The 15119-nt window shown below is 56.8% G+C and overlaps 3 protein-coding genes across 5 annotated transcripts in view; 2 read left to right on the forward strand and 1 right to left on the reverse strand.

The window, feature by feature from the left end:
* ASCC1 (activating signal cointegrator 1 complex subunit 1) overlaps nt 1-249 on the reverse strand; it is a 35410-nt gene extending 35161 nt beyond the window's left edge. For both annotated transcript variants that reach the window (XM_021543854.4, XM_085583890.1), the window contains exon 1: nt 211-249. The gene's annotated coding sequence lies outside the window, so the exon portion shown is untranslated. The remainder of the gene's footprint in view (nt 1-210) is intronic.
* ANAPC16 (anaphase promoting complex subunit 16) lies at nt 6-6532 on the forward strand. 2 transcript variants are annotated; one of them, XM_021543858.4, is made up of 4 exons: nt 6-79; nt 1961-2118; nt 4044-4118; nt 5790-6532. In XM_021543858.4, the coding sequence occupies exons 1-4, from the start codon at nt 21-23 to the stop codon at nt 5903-5905; spliced, it is 408 nt and encodes a 135-aa protein (XP_021399533.3). In that variant the 5' UTR covers nt 6-20; the 3' UTR covers nt 5906-6532. The 2 variants fall into 2 exon arrangements, with proteins under 2 accessions (XP_021399533.3, XP_021399532.1); XM_021543857.4 differs by having other exon boundaries at nt 21-142.
* Nucleotides 6533-11270: 4738 nt separating this feature from the next.
* On the forward strand, nt 11271-12653 carry DDIT4 (DNA damage inducible transcript 4). Its single transcript, XM_021543887.3, has 2 exons — nt 11271-11396; nt 11600-12653. The coding sequence occupies exons 1-2, from the start codon at nt 11300-11302 to the stop codon at nt 12079-12081; spliced, it is 579 nt and encodes a 192-aa protein (XP_021399562.1). The 5' UTR covers nt 11271-11299; the 3' UTR covers nt 12082-12653.
* The last annotated feature ends 2466 nt before the right edge of the window (nt 12654-15119 follow it).

Here is a 15119-nt window from a genome sequence, read left to right on the forward strand (position 1 = left end):
GCCGCGCGCCCCGCCCCGTCATGCACCGCGAGCGCGGCCGGGCGTGCCGCCCGCACCAAGCCGCCGTCCGCGCTCCCAGGTGAGAGGAGAGAGGGTTCGGCACGGGACCGGGGAGCGCCGGGAGGCGGCGGCGGCCCGCAAGGTGAAGGGCGACGGCACGAGAGCGCGGGGAGGGCGGCGGCGGCCGCGGCGCGTGGGCTCCGCACTCACCGCGAGGCGGCTCGGAGGGGCCATGGCCGGCAGGGCGGGGAGGAGGCGTGGCCAGCGCGTGGGCGTGGCAATGGCGGCACTGGGGGCGTGGCCTGGCAGCACTGGGGGCGTGGCCTGGCAGCACTGGGGGCGTGGCCTGGCAGCACTGGGGGTGTAGTAATGGCGGCACTGGGGGCGTGGCAATGGCGGCACTGGGGGCGTGGCCTGTCAGGGCGGGAGCGCGGGGCTCCCCGCCCCCTCGGGATGGCGGTGCCTGAGGCGCCGGCCGGAGGTTGCCGTAACAGGCCCAGGCATCGCCCTGACCTGCCGCCTTCTCTCCTCTGTGTTTGTTTAAAATAAATCCCCTGCAGCCACGCTTAAGAATCTGTCGGGTCTGCGAGCCCCGGCTGGCACAGGTTCAGCGCAGACGATCGTCGCACCTCCCTTGCGAACAGGGAGCTGAGCCTGAGGGTTTGCTGAGGGAGGTGTTGCTGGCTGTAGCGTAGCAAAAATAAAAGTGTTTTATGCAGACGTCTTTCGTCACGGCCTGTAAGCCCCGAGCTTCCTGTGAGCTTCCTGTTTTCTGTGTTACACACAGTTACCTTGAGCACTTTGAGCACTCTTGGGAAACTTAATTATAAGGGACAGAGGTACTGGACAAGGGGAATGGCTTCCCACTGACAGAGCGCAGGGTTAGGTGGGATATTGGGAAGAAATTATTCCCTGTGACCCCCTGGTGCAGGCTGCCCAGAGGAGCTGTGGCTGTCTAATATCTGTAAGTGTCCAAGGCCAGGTTGGATGGGGCTTGGAGCACCCTGGGATAGTGGAAGGTGTCCCTGCCCATGGCAGGGGGTGGAATGAGATGAGCTTTAAGGTCTTAAAACCCCATTTTCTCCACAAAACCCTCAAGTGCTTTCCAAGGGCACTGTCTGGGTACCCTACAGAGCCTGCAGTAGTGTACTACACATGATAACACAAATGGATGAAATGGGCAGGATAATTTGGAAGTGCTTATAAGTATTTGGAGGAGCAGCAAGTGCTGTCACTGATAAGAGCTAAGCGACTCCTTTTGTACTATCAGAGAGGGACGTAAGCAGTTTTAATTCCCATGTCATGACAAGCCCAGTACCTCTTAAAAACAAGGCTGAGAAGGGAGCATGCAAGAGGCAGCTGTAATTGTGCTGCACAGGCAGCTGGATCCTCAGGCACTCCCAGTTTAGGTCAAACACAGTGTTTGAAAGGCAAAAGCACGTCTGAGGCGATGCAGAAAGCAGCTGCTGTGGGTTAGGCACGGCGTGGCTCCGTGCAGGATGCGGTGCTGGAACTGGCAGTCCCACAGCCTTCCAGATTTTATGAGCAGCAGGGCTTCTATGTTTGTGCTCCTGGAAACAAGGAGGAAAAAAGCAAAGGAACCCTGCCTTTTATGACCCTGGGGAGCAGGACAATCACCAGGGCCGGTGAATTCAGGCCAGCAACCTGCACCTCGTTATTCTTGTGCACCCTCTGGAGGAATTCCCAGGGGAATTCTTGAGGGGTCGCAGCGGGGGTTACCTTCAGTTCCGGGGTGTCACAGCTCTGCCCATCCCCACAGTGGGCACAGGCAGCTCTCCCACACATGTAGGGCAGCCTGGACGCTCTGGGCAGCGGGGGCGGCTTCATCCTGCCCCTCACTGCCCTCGTCCATCCTCAGAGGCGTGTGGCTGCTGGCCTTGCACCCCAGGGAACTCCAAGATGCCCTTCCTAACTCAGGCTCTGCTCTTTGTCCTTCCAGGCTGGGCCGGGGTGCAATGGCAGCCTCCTCCTCATCCTCCTCGGCCGGCGGAGTCAGTGGCAGCTCCGTGACAGGGTCGGGGTTCAGCGTTTCGGACCTGGCGCCGCCCCGGAAAGCCCTCTTCACTTATCCCAAGGGAGCCGGGGAGATGCTGGAAGGTGATTGCTGCTGCTCTTCTCCTTCCCCACTCCTCCTCCAGTTGCTGAACTTCTCACCCCACTGGCAAAAGCTGGAGGTAGAAAGGAAGCACCGTAGTTTGGTTGATCCCGGCTATCCCACCAGTTGTTCAGGAGGAAGTGATTTTTCTGGCAGTCACCTGCTTTTTATCTCCACGACAACACTTCAGAACAGGAAGAATCTACCTGAAAGGGAACATGACTGTGTTAATTGCTCATTGTTAGCTAATCCTTTGATGTCAGGCAGGGATTGCTGAGAGGATAGCTGAGACAGGCATATTTTTCTTGGCAGAAATAGTAATTTTCTTGGTTTGGGTTGGATTTGACTGGGTTAGTCCAGGAGGCAGCTTGTCTCCCTGCCAGCTTGTATCTGGGTGCCTGAGCCCTGCCACCAGCTTCATCAGGATTGTGGAAGGAGAAGCCCAGCAAGCTCTGGGTGAGGGAGGAGGGGCAGGTCCTCTGGGTGACAGGGTTAAACCAGCATCTCTCTGTCTGCTGCCCTTGAACCTCCCTTGTCACTGTGGGATGGCAGGGACTGAGGCTGGAGTGTCCCTGTGGCAGCACAGGACAGCTGGGAACTGATGGCTGTGCCATTGAAGGGTTGTTTTTATTATACATTAGAGTCCATATGCCAGGCTATTGAAGTAATTATGACTAAAGGTTTGCTCACAGAACTTAACGAGCCGTCAAAACAAATTAAAGTAATGAAGCACTTCGTGTTACCAAATAGGCAGCTGTTCCTCCTGAGAGCCACTCGGCAGGACAGACAGGGAGTCGGAGGACAGAATCCAACATTTAGGTTGGAAAAGGCCTTCAAGACCATCGAGTCCAGCCTGTGACCGATCCCCAACTTGTCAACAGCACCCGAGCACTGAGTGCCATGTCCAGTTGTTCCTTGCACACCACCAGGGACAGTGACTCCACTGCCTACCTGGACAGCCCCTTCCAATGTTTTTCCATGAAAAAATTCTTGTTGATGTCTCCACGATGTATTTGGGGCAGCACTTCTAAGAGGAAGCTCTGAGCATGGTGAAACTATAGTTCTTCCCTGGGGTTCAGCTTTGGATTAGATTTTTTCAGAGTTTTGTCTTTGAAACTGCTCTCCACATTGTTATGGCACAAAGCTTTAAATGGATTGTGCTTTGGGCTGACCTCTTTACCAGGAACACAGCAGTTCGCCTGCTCTGGGTGGCAGCAGCAACCAAACACTGTCCCTATTGCAGGAAGCTCTAGGTTGGCTTTTGAATTTCTGACACCAAAGGGGATGCACTCATTCTTTCATCAGGCAGCTGCCTGTGGAGAAGTTGCAGTTTCCTCTTCAAAAATTCCCACTGACTGATTGATTTTTATTGCTACTTTAGTTATCTTGCTTGTTTCTAAATAAACCCATAGGTATTTTGGGGATTTTTAGAAGGAGGCAGTATAAACTATGTCAGTCCTTGGTACACAATTAGCTATGTTTTCCAGATTGCTTTATTTCTGAGTCACTTGCATGATCAATTACCGACTTGGATGGCAAAGATAAACATTATTTGAAACTCTATGCAGGGTTATGGTCTGAGCCCGTGGGAAATCCTAAAGCATTCTAAGGACACGAGTGTCTGAGCCCTGAGGGAATCAGAGACAGCCATAACATTACCTGGCTTCTCCTTTAACTTCTATTTAAAATGGACTAAAATTGCTTGTCAGAGAGGATGTAACAGAATTCCACCTGGCATGTCTTCCCAGGCAGGAACCAGCCAAAGTCCTGCCCAGGGTCACAGGGGCTGCGGTCAGCACAGGGGAACCTCTTGGAATGAGGCAAGGGGAAGCCCACACCTCAAACATAAAAATAGGAGGTCAGGGGCACTGAAGGCTGCTCAGCCTCAAACTCTGGGGTTCAACCATCTCCCTTTTTATGTTTACAGATGGCTCTGAGAGGTTCCTCTGCGAGTCTGTGTTCAGCTTTCAGGTTGCGTCAACATTAAAGCAAGTGAAGCACGGTAAGCGCCGGTCGCGTGTGGCTCGGGGAAGGCGGTGGGGGCAAAGCCTGACTTGCTCTGGGGTGGCAGCCACAAGAAAGCAGAGTGAACGCTAAGTCAGGCCACCACTGAGTCCTTTTGCAAGCTCTATGCAAAGTGCCAGGAGCCCACAGGCGGGGTGGGAACAGGCTGTGCCTCCCGAAGCTTGTTTTTCCTTGGCTGTGTGGCAGGACGAGGTGAGGCCGGAGGAGGAGGTTCTGGGCAGGAAACGCCCACGCTCTGATCTCGGCCCAGCGCTGTCTCTCTGGCCTGGGGCAGAGGGACGCTCCATTCCACCTTTGTTTCTCTGCTGAGCCTTTGTGGCCCTGGCAGGGTCAAGTCAGGTTTCCAGAGTCACTCTGGAGGTGGCCACGCGTGGTGTGGCGTGACAGGGCTGAGCACACTCCCTGCCTCCCCAGGGAACAGCCTGACGTCCTGTTTGAACCTCTGCTTCCCTGCCAGGCCCTTTGCCCTCACCCAGGTGCCCGTGACCCAGCGATGGGCTCGGCTGCGTCACAGCCTTGGTTCTCACAGAGCCCAGCAGCAGATCCTGTCTGCTGCTTGAGGGTCACATCCTTTCTGGTCCCCGCCTCTTGTCTGCCAGAATGGTACTTCCACCTGTTGTCTCTGAGTGGAGAGGTTTCCTGTCCTGCTCCGGCTGTGGGGGTGTGCAGCAGCTTGCAAGGCTGTGATCCTGTATTTCTGCACCAGAAAGCAAAGCTGAACTCCAGAGCCATTGTTTCCGGAGCTCTGCTGTGGCTGCTGCTACACAGCCTGGCACCCCAATAGACAGCAGCCTTTGGAATTGTGGAGCACCTCCCTGTTTTCTCCCTGTAAGAAAGGTGGAGGGTTTAAAAAAAAAAAAGATAGAGGTCATCATTTTTTGGCTTGTTTGTTTGACAGTTCCCAAAAGAGTGCAGGAGGTGGAGTGAGAACAGTCCCTCTTAAAGCACCCACTGCTGCAGTCAGCATAAATCACACAGTTTACGCTACGCCTCTTGCTAGCCCTGGGCCGTCTCTCCAAGAGGCTGCAGTGAGCTTACAGCACTGTTAGACTTCCAGCAGAGCTGGGAGGAGGGATGTTCCCATCTCTGCACCACTGCAGCACATTTAACTGAAAATGGACCCTGTGTGCCCAACACGCGACTGGTTATAAATAAACCTGAGAGGAAGATGTTGTCTGGGGACCTTCCTCTCATTAGCAGGCTCTAGTTGCAGAGCCTCTCTGCCACACTCATCCAGGTCCTCCTCCAAGGACCTTCATCAAAAGCACAGTTCCTGCTGCTGCACTCAGCTCCACCATGGGCTGACCAAGCCCTCTCTGAACTTCTCTGTTCTTCTGCACTATAAATATTTATGCTTTATGAAATGAGCTTCGTCCTGTTTTCACCCCCATACACTAATGGGCCTGATGTTTCCCTGTTAGGACTTGAATGTACGTGGCACGGGCAGGGATGGGTAAACACACGCTGGGGCAGAAAAGCCTGTCCCTGCTTTCTCCTTGCTGTTTGCACCAAGTGGGTTTGAATTCAAATGGGGCTCCATGGGTTTTATTCTGCCCTGCTCCCCACTGACAGCTGGGAATTTGCATCTAATTGAAGGGTTTCATTGCACTGCCATTGCAAACCACAGTTACCTTTGAACTCCTCGCAGATCAACAAGTCGCAAGGATGGAAAAACTTGCCGGTCTGGTGGAAGAGCTGGAGGCAGATGAGTGGAGGTACAAGCCAATAGAGCAGCTCTTGGGATTCACTCCCTCCTCGGGCTGAGCATGTCTGGATTACTGCTGTCAGGGAGCAGAAGAAAAATGTTCTCTGGCCTGGCTTCAAAACACCCCCCATTCATCAGATGCTGACAGCTGCATCAGCAGAACGGGGCTTTGGGTTTTTTTGAGAGTGGGGATCCCCCGTAAAGCTGCCAATAAATGGAAATGACAAGATTCTGTAGATCCTTACAGGCTGGCAGGGCTTGGTTTCTGTAACTTAGAAGGCAGGATCATCTGTACAGCCCCCAGAGAATCTCCATGGTGTTTACAGAGGAGGGCACACGGACAGTGTGGCTGCGGGAGGGCGACCCCGTAACTCAGGTTCCCGCTGGAGCACAGCCGGAGCGCTGGGTGAGCGGGGAAACCCTCTGGAACAAATGCTAGAAGCACTCGTCATCCCCTGCCATTGTTCTGGGGGATGGACACAAACTGTCCCAGTGTGGGGTGAGGGGCCAAGTGGTGTCACCTGCTCCAGTAGTGCCTCAGCCATTGCCCAAGCCATTCCCTCTTCATCACCATTCCTCTGGCAGTGCTGCCAGGACACTGCTCTGTCTCTGAATACCCTGAAACTTTGTCCTCTTTGTTCAGTATTAGATTTCTCTGTGACAATAAAATAACTGTGTCTTTGAAACTCTTTATCTGGTCTGATGAGGGAAAGAATCAGCTGTTTGGGAGTTAAGGAGGTTTAGCGAAGCTCAGAGGCAGATCGACTGTCATGATGGTAGACCAAAGTTCAATGTGAGAGGAACCAAACCATACTTAAAAGTGACTTGATTTAAGTGAGATTTGAATCCTGCTTTAACTCAGCCAGAGGAGAAGACCCTGGTTTAAACCCATCCATTTTAATAATCTTGATTTTCAGTTGTACTTCACTTCTGTTCTTGGAGGGAACTGGATTTCCACGTTCTGGTGTAACCATTTCCACATGTTGATTTTCCATGGATGAGAGCCTTCGCCCCATGGCTCTGCCGGCCAGCAGGGGGTAGGAGCAGCACCGCATGCAAGCAATTATTTGATTTATTGCTCCAGATGCCTAATTTTTCCATTTTCAACATCTTACTTAAGAGATGATTGTATTTTTCACTCACTATTTCAGCCTAGTCACATCTGCATTGAAACAGATTAACTGGGATCCATTCCCATTTTAGATGACCAGCAATTAGCTAAAACTGAAGGGGAAAAGTATACAGCCACCTTCTGTGCTTGTTGCTGTTAATAAATCAGTCCCAGTGCCAGAGTCAGCTCTGGGCAATCCAGAGCCGCACGCTGCCCGGTCCGCAGGTGAAGCTGCGATTCTAGCTCTGGAAATTCACGGAGGGGTGTTCCCACGTAGGGCTGCAGCTCAGCTGAGCCTGTCCCACGCCGGCTGCCCCGGCCCCGGCCCCAGCCCAGAAAACCTCCTCCCCAGCCTTGGAGGGCTGCCAGGCCCTGCTCTGTGGGGGCCTCCTGCACCGTCAGTGGCTCCGCTGCCAGGAGCGCTCCAAACGTGACGGCAGGCGGGATTCAAACTCCATCCCAGATGGGCTTGCTCGAGAAAGAAGGGAGTGCTTCGGACCTCCATTTTTTTGTTTGCTTGGTGGCATCTATTTGTAATCCTGCTTACTCCAGCCACCTAAATCTACCTTAGCCAAACCTGATAAAAATCCTCACTCCATATCATTGTGGGGTTTGAAAACAGGAGTAGTAGATTCCTCAAACTCAGTCGCTCACACCCGCTCCCCTCTGCTCACTGACCCAGCACAATCAGGCACAGAAAGAGCTTTTCCTTTTCACTGCTCAACTTGGGAAACTTTTCTACCCTGCCAGCCCTCCTGGGATGCCAGGGACTCAGTGCCTGCAGCTCTGCCCAGGGGCTGCAGTCCCAGAACTTTCCCATCCAGATCCAGAACACAGCGGGACTCAGATTTATCCCCCTTGCCCTCCTCCCGTTCCTTGTTTTGCAGCAGTTTCTTGTGCTGGGACAGACCAGGAGCAGGGAACGTCCCTAGCTCCGTGCTGTACATGGTGTGTTTGTATGTGTGCCCAGCACCAAAATAGACACATGTGTGAGAGCCATTGAGAGGAAGTGAAAAGTTCACCCTGTACAGTACTACGAATGCAAAAACATGTTGTTGGCCGTTCCCTCCTCCTGCTCAGTAAACACTTTTATGTAAGGCAGGGAGAACTGGAGGGGTCTGTGTGGGCAAAAGCTTTCCACACTCCCCCTCCTCCAAACCCAGGTTTTCCCTGGCAGCTGGAAATTCCCAAACCAACCTATTTCCTGCTTTGCAGATCAGTGGGGCTGCGCCAGCAGTGGATATTTCTCCTTGGGGTGTGGAAGCCCCACATCCCCCTTGCCCCGGGAGCCCGGGGGGCCGTTCTGCTGGGCGCGGAGCGCAGGGGGGAGGGAGCCCAGCAGCTGCCAGAAAAAGTTGATGCGGGGAGGGGAGGGAAAATAAAAAAAGAGCCGAACAAAGAGCCTTGTTCAGAGCTGCTGTTGGTTTTCCTGTGGGTGCTCGCAGCAGAACATTATGTACCGGCACAAGCCCCGCTCACACCTCCCCTCCTCGGCTCCTCTCGCCGCTGGCCATGGCCCCACCACCGGCCACAGCGCCAAGGCACGCGCTCGCCTTGCTGCCTGGGCAGGCCGCCCGCCAGGAGGGCCTCTCCCAACATCGAGGATGCCGCAGTGTGGGGCAGCACCCCCAGAAACTCCCTCTGCCATCTGCGCCCCCAGAAGCACCCAAGGCGAGATGAGTTTCACAGCCCACACCCTGCGAGCGACACGGTGCCGGCCCAGCACTCAACCCAGCGCTCACATCTCAGCTGCCAAAACCTGTCCACCTCCCTCCTGGATGCATGTTCCTTGTTCCTCCGCCCGGCTCCTGCAGCTGCTTGTCCCAGGGGCGAGAGACGGCCCCAAAGGTTTGGCTGTGGCACAGACCTGCCTGGCCAGCAGCACGCCGGGACCTGCCACCGCGTCCCACGCAGCCAGAGCTCGCCTATCGGAGCTGGCCACAGGCTTGGAAGATGCAGGATCACCCCTCCTGTGCCTGTCACCCCAGCCACAGCCAGGGACCCGGTGTGAAGGACACACACCCCACCAGGCACTTAGGGGGCACAGTAAAAACCATGGCCTCAGCCCCTCTGTTACTTGGACACAGAGGATCCCACTGGTGTCTGTGCCAACCCAATGTGCCAAAACAGTGTGTCAATTTACCTAAGAGCAACTGTTTGGGCTACGGAGCTGCTAGGAAAAAACATGAAGCCAGGGACTCCTCCATAACAATAGCCCATGGGGCAGGAATTTGCTCCTCACCATACAGGGGCACAGTTTGCACCAGACGTGCGCCAGAGCACACACTGAGCCTTCAGTACGTCTCCTCCCTTCCTCCTCCTCCTCTTCCTCCTCCTCCTTCTTCCCAGCCCCCTCCCCCTGCAGCCTGCAAAAGCGCTGAGCTCAGCACATCTCGGGCAGGGGCCCAGCCAAGGACCCTCCCCAATGCCAGCCGCTCCCCCGGCTCCTGCTTAACCCTTTGCATAGCCGGGCTGGAAATCAGACCAATCGACTCAATCTCATCCCAGACAGGCACAGCTGGCTGGGAACAGACTGTCCAGAAAGCCTCAATCTCTGCTCTCCCAGAAAGGACAGCAGGTCAGGGGGAAAGACACGCTGCTCCTCCACAGCAACCACGCTGGGTTTACTGCCAGCAGCAGGACCAGGGCAGGGGAAGTGCAGGGATTGCCAGCACTGTAGCTAAAACTTTGCTTTCCAGCCCAAAATCATTCCTAGAGGCCCTGCTACAGAGGAGTGGCCTGGATCTCAGCTTCTTTTGGGAAGCAGAAGGAGCTGCCAGCCATTGCCTCCCCTCCCAGCTGGATTATTTTATTGCAGGGATCAAAAATTACATTTCCCTTTAAAACTTGCTATTGCACCAGAGCTGCTTGCTCTGCTGCCTACCAGGAGATGTTATGGCAAAGAAAGAAAAATATTTATGCTTGCCTCTAGAATTCCAGCTTATTTTTAGCAAGGTGCCTTCCCTGTGGTCCTTTACCTCTTTTTTGTTTATTTGCTGCTTTCCCCCTGTTTTGACCCCCCAAACCAGCAGATTCGCATCTATTTTCAGCCTTGCCCAGCTGACGTTCGTACCAATGACTTGGTGGCTGTGGGAAGAAATAACCCATGAGATACATTTTGTGAAAAACAGGATCCCAAGCACCATCCCGCTGAGTGTGCAAATATTGGGGTGTATTTTTAACAGCTGGGGGTTGGGGGATTGTTCATTTTTTGTCCCAAAAACCGAGGGAGTATCTCTGCAAGTTGTAGGCGCAAGCCAGGACTTGTTCCCAGCTCCCCACACCTCTCCTCTGCTCCCTGGGATGCTACCCACTCCCCCAGCCTGGACTTCCATGCCCAAAATACAGATGGATTGAAGCTGTGACCCCTAAAAAGCAGCTGCTGCTGGGGTGCCCGGACCCCTTTCTGCACCCTTCGGGGGGCAGGTCGCAGGCCGTGAGTGGGGGACCCGTGCTCCGCACCGTGTTTACCGCCGGCTCCTATCCCTCTGCGCTCGGGAAGGACAGGAGCCGAGATAGGTCCTGGGGCGGCTCCAGAGCGTGCTCAGCCCGTCCGATAAAGCCGCGGGCAGCGCAGCGGGAGGACAAACAGCCCTTTATCTCCGACTGGGCTCCGTGCATGCTGGGGTCTGGCTTTGCGAGGGGCACGGACGCGGGGAGCGGCACGCAGGGCCCGCGTCCCCATTTAGGAGACACCGGGGAAGGCAGGTGGGGCTACGGCAGCCTGGCACTGAGCACAGCCCATCCCGGCCTGGCCGTGCCCTGCCCCCGCTCCCCTTCATCTCCAACAGGTTTCGCTCCACCATCCCTTCCTGCCTGAGGAAAGCGGGACAAGGCCGGCGAACGCTTGGAGCGGGGCAGCAGGGCTCAGCGCCATCCCGTGCCGGGGCGCCAGGATCCGGCCGCGCCAGTGCCCCTGGAATTCGAGGGGATCAAACCCCAGTAACCCATAGGGGAACCCGCACGGCTTCCCAGCCCAGGGACGGTTCGGGGACCGCAGGGGCACGGCGTGTGTCCCCTTTCCCGTCGGAGCGTGACGGCTGTGCCCGAGCGCAGGGCTGCGGGGATGCTGTGGAGCGCGGGGCCGGGGCGGCGCCGGCAGCCCGGGCCGGCCCTGACGCAACCGCGGGTCCCGCTTGCAGCGCCCGGCGCCGCGCCGGCCGCCAGGGGGCGTGGCCGGAGGGGGCGTGGCCTCCCGCTGTCACCGGGCAGGAGAGACGCCGCGGACGTGCCCCGCGCTCCCATTGGCGGACGCGGAGGGGGCGTGGCCAGCCGCGCCGCGGGTATATAAGGGCGGGGCGCGGGGGTGCGGCAGAGTCGCGACCGTGCGTGTTCCGGAGCCATGCCCGGGCTGTGGGAGCGGCTGGCGGGCGGCGAGCGCGGCCGCCTGGAGACCTCCGACTGCGAGTCTCTGGGCAGCGCCTCCGGCTCGGAGGGAGGTGAGTGCGGGTCCCTCAAGGCTGGAGGATTGATGGGGGCGCCTGGGCGGAGGGGTGGTGGTGCTGTGCCAGGCACCCGCAGACCCCCGGGTCGGAGCGTCCCAGAACCACCAGCACACCCCTGTTACCCCCCGAGCCCCTGGGATCGGCGTCTCCCACGCCCACGGCACCCCCGTACTGACCTGCCTTTGTCCTCTCCGCAGATGCCGAGTACGCCGAGGGCATCTCCCTGCCGGACATGGACCTGGAGCTGCTGCACGACCCCGAGGACGAGCTGCTGTGCGCCAGCCTGATGGACGTGGTGCAAGCCACGCTGGGGCGGGCGGCGCTGGGCGCCGGGCGCTGCTCGCGGCTGCTGATGCCGGCGCAGCTGCGGGCGCAGGTGCGGGCGGAGCTGCTGCGCCTGGCGTGCAGCGAGCCCTGCGGGCTGCGCGGGGCCCTCCTGGACCTGTGCGTGGAGCACGGCAAGGCGTGCCACGGCGTGGGGCACATCGCGGCCGACCCCGCTGTGGTGCCCACCTTCCAGCTCGTCCTGGTGCTCCGGCTGGACTCCCGCCTCTGGCCCAAGATCCAGGGACTCTTCTCCTCGGGGCCGGCCTTCGCGCCGCTGAAGCTGAGCACGGGCTTCAGGGTGATGAAGAAGAAGCTGTACAGCTCCGAGCAGCTGCTCATCGAGGAGTGCTGATGGAGGAGCCGCTTCCCAAGTGCTTCGGAAGAGCCGGGCAGAGCGTGGCGGCTCCTGATGCCGCTGTAGTTTAGGTTAGGCTGGAGTAGGGCTGTAGGTGGAAGTAGCTGGGCCAGGCCGAGTCCCCGCGGGTCCTGCCCGTGCCGGGACACCCGTGGCGCGGGGCAGCCGGAGGTCGCTTCGCGCCGTCGGCGATCGTGGGTTGATCCCCGCGACCGCGTCCCCGGAGGCGGCAGCGGGGCTGCCGGAGGGGCGCTGGTCTCCTGACGGCTGATCAATCGTGGGGGGCTTTTGTAAACCAGGATTGTAATCAATGGGGTCTCGGGGAGGGGCAGCGTGGCAGCGAGTGGCGGCCGAGGGGTCTGATCAAAGGCAAGGCCCAGCTGGAATTGTGTCTTTGATCGCCAGGGCCGTGGGAGAGGGGCCGGAGGGCAGGACCCCCGGCCCCGACACGCTGGGGGCACTTCGTTGGTTACAGTTTACACTCATACACTTGATGTTCAAGTGCGAAAATTCCTATGCAATCGTGTCGGGTGGTTTTTTACTTTTCTAATAAAACTTGTGATTGATAAGCTGCCGCCTCCCTGTTGTCACCTCTGCTGGGGGTGGGATGATGCAACCACTGGTTCGAAATTCCCTGCTGGCACTCTTTCCCTGGCGGGGCAGCCCCTTCGGTGGGAGTTGGATGTTTTGGGAATGGTGGGGAATCCCACTGCACCCACTCCTAATGGGAGCCACGGGGCTGTGACTCAGGGGGGCTGAGTCAGGCCCCCGAGCCTGCTCATGGCCAGCGAGGAGCACCCCGAACACCCAGCGAGGGATTGCTGCTCCTCCCCGGCAGCCACGGCGGGGCACTGGGGCAGAAAGCCAGGAGAACGGGCTCCCACCGGGACTGAGGAGGAGGAGGAGGGTCACACCTGCCGGGGGGAGCCCAGCCCCAAGCGCACTCTGCAACACTGAGACCAATTACCCAAACCTGCAATTAGAGGCCTCGGGGAAGAGGCTTTCACTCAAGGATAATTAAGCTGCTTGGCAAATGAGGAGCCCGTGGAAGGTGTAGGGGGGATAAAACTGGCCTGAAAAGCCATTTCCATTCACATGTGAGCTCATTCTGGCTCAGCCTTGGGTTGCTTGATTTTTGTTTTTTATTTTTTGTAATAGCACTGTGGACAGACAAACAGTGACTTTTTGATGAGAATTTTCACCATAAAAACCTTGGTTTTGACATGAATGACCCATAACTGGAGTGCTGAGAGCAGAGAATGCTCACTGGTGTAAATATAATTTTGGAGCAGTCAGGACAATGAGCAATGCCAGGCTCACACAGCTGGAAATGCACCTTTAGGATTTCCCCTAAATTTTTGGAGTTTGGAGCATTTCTCAAAGGATCACATGCTAGAGCATCCCCCCCTCACGTGAGGGGCATCCCCTGTGGGGTCATCCAGCACAAACCCAGCCCTGGAGACACTGAGAGGGGTGGAAGGGAACTGCAAAGCCCAAGTTCCTTGGCCAGCCCAGGATGGAAGCAGCATGTTGATCCCAGGCACAGCAGATTTACAGTGACAGCAACACCGTCAGCCCTGCCGAGGCATCCCGCCCCTGGGAGTGGTATTTACAGCCCCAGAAATACGTGGAATTTTAAATACCCAGCTCCTAAAGGGGTGGCCCCGCGCCTGTGCTGCCAGCAGCAGCGTGACCCCTGCTCATCCCCCCCACCAGTCACTCTCAGGGAAGGCAATGGGCTCCACATCTGTTTTTTTTAATTATCAGACCAAGAAAACAAAAAGAAAATCCCATCAAAACTCCCAAAAGCCAACACGGAGCGACAGCACAGCCTCTGTCCTGGGGGTGCCCAGCAAAACCTTCCGTGTGGGACCACGTGGCCTTGGAACGCCCCAGTCACAGCCCCAGCTATGAGGGAGAAACTTGGCTTTTATTTATAGCAAAATGGCTTTTCTGTGAGAAATTTGGGGGTGTCTCAAGGTTCCTGGTGTTTGGCAGCTCCCTGGAAGGTGCAGAAGCTTCTAGCAAGGCTAGATGAAATGTCTCCCAGGGCAGGGGGTTATGCAAAGGGATATTTTAGGACCTGCGTAGAGTCAGGCTATTTGTGGCACCAGCATCAGCCCAGGGATGCCAGGTGCCAGCAGAGGAAAGGGAGATTTCTGGGGGCATCAGCAGCAAAAAGGCAAATGAGGGTTTAAATCCCAGCGTCACGCTAAACTCTCATGTTTTGGCTACCAAAACCAATTGTGTGGGGAAGAGAGGTCCCCTTGGCTCCCTACCTGCCAGAGGAGGATGTTCCTGGAGCACCTGCCTTCCTTTGATGCCTCCCTACCTTTGGCAGCCACTCCAATTAAAAGCTTGGGCTAATGAGCTAATGGGCAGCTCAAACCACTCACACCTTTGGTGAGTGGGCAGGGACCAGCACACCCTGAAATTCAAGAGTGTCTCCCATTGCTCCGGGCTGGGAATGACCCAAAATGCAGCAAAACCACCCCAAAACCTGGGTTGTACATGTGCAGGCAGGTCTGACTCACTGCCAGAGGGGAAATGGCAGGGATGTGACCCTTGGCCTTTGAGAGGAGGGCAAAAAAAGGGAAAGGGGAGAAATTCCCACCCTTGCCCTCTGAGAGAAGGGGGATAAGGGGGAAATTCCCACCTAAAGCTTCCAGCACTTTGGTGCATGGGCCTGGGGAGGAAAAAGAGACCCATCCCAAATCCACCCCCGAGTTTCCAAGCCACTGCCAGCAGGAAGGGCACCCAAGGCAGTGTCTGCCCGGAACAGAGGCAGCCCGAGTCTTCCTGCCCACCTGATGGGGATGGTGTCCACAGGGCACCTTCCAATGCCAGGGTAGTGCTGCCAGGCCAGTGGCATCCTAGGATGAGAATAAGGCTCAGCCAGAGGATGTGGGGCTAATGGGATGGGAGGAAGGCCCTTCTGGGAACATCCCAGCAGAACAGGTCTGAAGCAAATGTGTCCTGCCGGGTGTTTGCCGTCACCTTGCCAGGGGCACCACGTCCTCTCTATCCCCTGCCTG

Source organism: Lonchura striata, chromosome 6 (assembly GCF_050655825.1).
Source record: "Lonchura striata isolate lonStrDom1 chromosome 6, ASM5065582v1, whole genome shotgun sequence".
Taxonomy (NCBI): Eukaryota; Metazoa; Chordata; class Aves; order Passeriformes; family Estrildidae; genus Lonchura; species Lonchura striata.